This window comes from Echinops telfairi, unplaced genomic scaffold (genome assembly GCF_000313985.2).
Source record: "Echinops telfairi isolate 266 unplaced genomic scaffold, ASM31398v2 ScPeMD7_443;HRSCAF=831, whole genome shotgun sequence".
NCBI lineage: Eukaryota > Metazoa > Chordata > Mammalia > Afrosoricida > Tenrecidae > Echinops > Echinops telfairi.
The window spans coordinates 85,632,811-85,636,912 of record NW_022104341.1 but is presented as its reverse complement, the minus strand read 5'-3'; the positions used below and the strand labels follow the sequence as shown (position 1 = coordinate 85,636,912).

The window sequence follows — 4,102 nt, the reverse complement described above, 5'->3', positions numbered from 1 at the left end:
ATTGGTCTGAACATCTGTCATTATACAGTGCCATGCAGTTTTGACCACTGTGGCTGTATAATATGTGCTAAAGTCAGGTAAAGCAAGCCCTCCCACTCTGTCCTTTTTGGGGAATTCTCTGCTAATTTTGGGCTTCTTCTCTCTCCATATGAAGTTATCAGTTTTCCCAATTCCTTCAAGAAAGATGATGATATTTGTATCAGGATAGCATTAAACTTATATGATGCCTTGGGCAGAATTCACATCTTTACTATATTGAGTCTTCTGATCCACGAGCATGGGATATTCTTCCATTTGTTGATGTCACTCTTGGTTTCTTGTAATAGTGTTCTGTAGTTTTCCTCATACAAATCTTTTTTTTTTTAAGTCACGTGTATCCCTAGATATTTCAATTTGTGCTTTGCTATTGTGAAGGGTACTACCTTTATGATTCCGTCTTCTGTGGTCTTGGCCAATGTGTATAGCAGTCTGATAGACTTCTCTGTGTTGATCTTGTATCCTGCCACTGTTCCATATTCCTCAATTGCTCAATTCCTCAATTCCACTCTTCCATATTCCTCAATTGTAATCCCCTTGTGGAGCTTTTGGGATTTTCCATATATAAAATTATATCATCTGTGAATAAGGATTGTCTCACCTTTTCCTTCTCCAGGTGAACACTTTGATGTCTTTTCTTTGCCTTATGCTATTAGTTAGGACCTCCAGAATGATGTTAAATAAGAGTGGGAATAAGGGGTATCTTTGTCTGGTCCCCTTTTCCCGTGGGATTGTTTTCGCCTTTTCTCCATTAACTACCACATTGGCTGATGGTTTTTCATATATAGCTTGCATAATATTGAGGAATTGTCCTTCCATTCCTATCTTCTTGAGTGTCTTAAACAGGAATGGGTGTTGGATGTTGTCGAATGCTTTTTCCGCATCTCTCGATATTGTCATGTGGTTCTTCTAGTTTCATGTTAATGTGGCAAATAATTCTAATGGTCTTTCCTATGTTGAGTACAGTGTTTATTTTCTGTGAATATTGATTTTGGATATTTTCCATTTGCTCATGAGTTTTTCTAGTTCAACAATCTTCTGCCATGTTTAATTTTCTATTGAAATCAGCAGATGAATTCTTAATTGATGTCCGTGTAAGGTGGAGAGACATGTAATCATTTGCTCAGGAATTTTCAGACAATTAAGAGTAAGAATTAGTCTCTGAGAAGTTTTCAGACTGGACTTGATATGGTATAACTGTATTGTTGCTAAACACTGTGCGACCACCGTGTCAGCTGAGAGAAATTAAGAATTTACTTGATTTTTAAAAAATGAGCTGTAATTTTTGGTGCTACCCTATAGGGCAAGGTAGAATTGCCCCCTGTGAGTTTCCAAGACTGCAACTCTTTATGAGAGTAATAAGCCCCATCTTTCTCTTGTAGAGCAATTGGTGGTTTTGAATGGTCTACGTTGCAAGTATCAGCCAACCTATAGCCACTATATATGATGTCTCAAATGACATTGAGTTTGCCTTTTTGAAATGTTTGTGGAATTTTCCATATTTTTCTCTACAGAAAGGATGCTTTAATTTTAGTAAAACATATTAGTGAAATTCTGACATTCATAGAGAAGGGAAATTGCCCAGTTATCTTGACTGCTGTTTTGTGCCAGTGAATCAGCTCCGATTCATAGCAACATATAAAACTGACTTTAATAAATTTTGTTGATTGCTTCCATTCAAACTTTCTGAAAATAAGGACTAGAACGAACTCTCTTGATAAAGTCTATTGAGTTAAAATCCACAACAAGAATCAAACGAAATAGAAAATCTAGATATATTACATGTAAGATTAAAGATAAAGTAAGAATTTCTAATTATACACACTATCATTCAATAATGTAGTACTAACTCCCCTGGTTAAGACATAGATTTTGACAAAGAGCATAACTAATAAGATTAAGGAGAGTTTAAAGATCATTATGCTCAGATGATACAAACTACATAGGTCACATAGTTGATTAATGCATCATGTTAAATATTCTGCATCTTTATGAAGACCCAGAAGGAAAGACAAATGTGAACATTAGAAATGTCCGTGTAAGGTGGAGAGACATGTAATCATTTGCTCAGGAATTTTCAGACAATTAAGAGTAAGAATTAATCTCTGAGAAGTTTTCAGACTGGACTTGGTATCGTATAACTGTATTGTTGCTAAACACTGCGTGACCACCGTGTCAGCTGAGAGAAGAGAGGATGAATATGAGCATTTCAGAGGGCACGTACTTTTTCATGGCATGTATTGGATAAATCATTCACATTGCGCCGACTTCTTATGAAAATCTCAAAAGTGTAGTCACACTTTACATCATGATGAGATAGAGGATCAGAAAACTTAAATAATTTTCTCAAGTCGGCACAGCAAGTGAGTAGTGTAGTCAGAATTAACATCCAAGCCTGTCGACCTCCACAGCTGATAATGTAACTTGGGTGTCATTTATGTGAATGAAATTCTCTTATAGGCTTCATGATGTGGAGGCTTTCTGAGCAGAACCAAAGCTGGGTTTCTGAATTTATCCTGCTTGGCTTCTCCAGTGACCCCATCTCCAACAGGATCCTCTTTGTTGCCTTCCTTGTCCTGTACCTGAGTTCGATCCTGGGCAATGGGCTCATTGTCACTCTGATCTGCCTGGACTCACATCTCCACACTCCCATGTACTTCTTCCTCTGTATTCTGGCCATACTGGACGTGGGCTATGTCACCACCACCATGCCTCAGATGCTGGTGCACCTTCTTGCTCACTCTCAGACCATCTCTTTTGCTTGCTGTTGGCTGCAGATGTATGCATTTGGCGCCCTGGCCTTGACTGAGTGCATAATCTTTGTGGTCATGGCCTATGACCGATATGTAGCCATTTGCTATCCATTGCGCTACACTGTTATCCTCAGCTGGGGAATGTGCACACGACTGGCAGCTGGGACCTGTGTCTGTGGTTTCTTCTTCTCCCTAATTCACACCTTCCTCACAATGAGATTGCCCTACTGTGGGCCCAACATCGTCAACCACTACTTCTGTGAAGGCCCCACAGTACGGAGCTTGGCTTGCATGGATACCCATCTCATCGAGATGGTGGACCTGATCACGAGTGTGTTTGTGAATGTCACCCCAAGCTGCCTTATTCTGGCCTCTTATATCCGTATTGTCCAGGCCATTCTCAAGATCAAATCTACCAGGAGCCGTTGCAAGGCCTTCTCCACCTGTGCTTCCCACCTAACTGTGGCCACATTCTTCTATGTTCCGGCTATATACATCTACCTTAGGCCCAACTCCAGCTACTCCCCTGAACGTGACAAGCAATTTGCACTCTTCTATAATGTTTTCACGGCACTGCTCAATCCTGTTGTCTACAGTCTGAGGAACAACGACATCAAGGGAGCTTTTTTCAAAGTGATGGGGCGTGGTAGGGGGACCTGTTGAACTGGGATGGACAAGAGGGCTTTGTTAGAATGTTTAATGCTTAGGAAAAGATCAATATCTGTTTTCTTTTCTTTTTTTTTTTTTTTACCAGCCATGGAATAAGTCTCAGTTCTATTTCCCTCAGTGCTAGTATCCCACATTTACCCTTTCTGCATTATGCTTAAGATTTAATAGTGTCACGGAGGCAATATGGTCTCTCTTCATATATCTTAGCTTCCTATAGAAGCGACACAAGATTGCAGGCATCAAAATTATGATGAGAAGTAACACAGTCAGACTGGAACTTAAGCTATATGAAATGCTTTTAACCCAAGCACGTGGGATCCACCCTCTTTCTATGCCATCCACCATTAGTTTAAATACCTCAGCTAGTGAAATGCCTTCAATCCACCCTTGAATGTATAGAAAATATCCTTCTTAAGCCGATCAACATCTAATGAAATGCTTCCCTCAAACTCTTGTTTTCTAATCAAATCCCAATCATGCAATGTTACATTATATAGGTAAGGAGTTACCCAGAAATCAGTTATATTCCAATCACATTATAGCATTGCCAAGTCCAAAAGCTTGATCTTTCAGCAAAAGAACAGTCTGTAGTAATAGTCCAGTCACTATTGTATAAAATGTTCAGCTTTGATAGAGTCCCAGAG

At 39.4% G+C, this 4,102-nt stretch overlaps 1 protein-coding gene across 1 annotated transcript; it reads left to right on the top strand.

Moving 5' to 3' along the window:
* Positions 1-2,504: 2,504 nt before the first annotated feature.
* Positions 2,505-3,452, top strand: LOC101653001 (olfactory receptor 2A12-like). The gene has a single exon (XM_004699709.1). The coding sequence runs from the start codon at positions 2,505-2,507 to the stop codon at positions 3,450-3,452; it is 948 nt and encodes a 315-aa protein (XP_004699766.1).
* Positions 3,453-4,102: the final 650 nt, after the last annotated feature.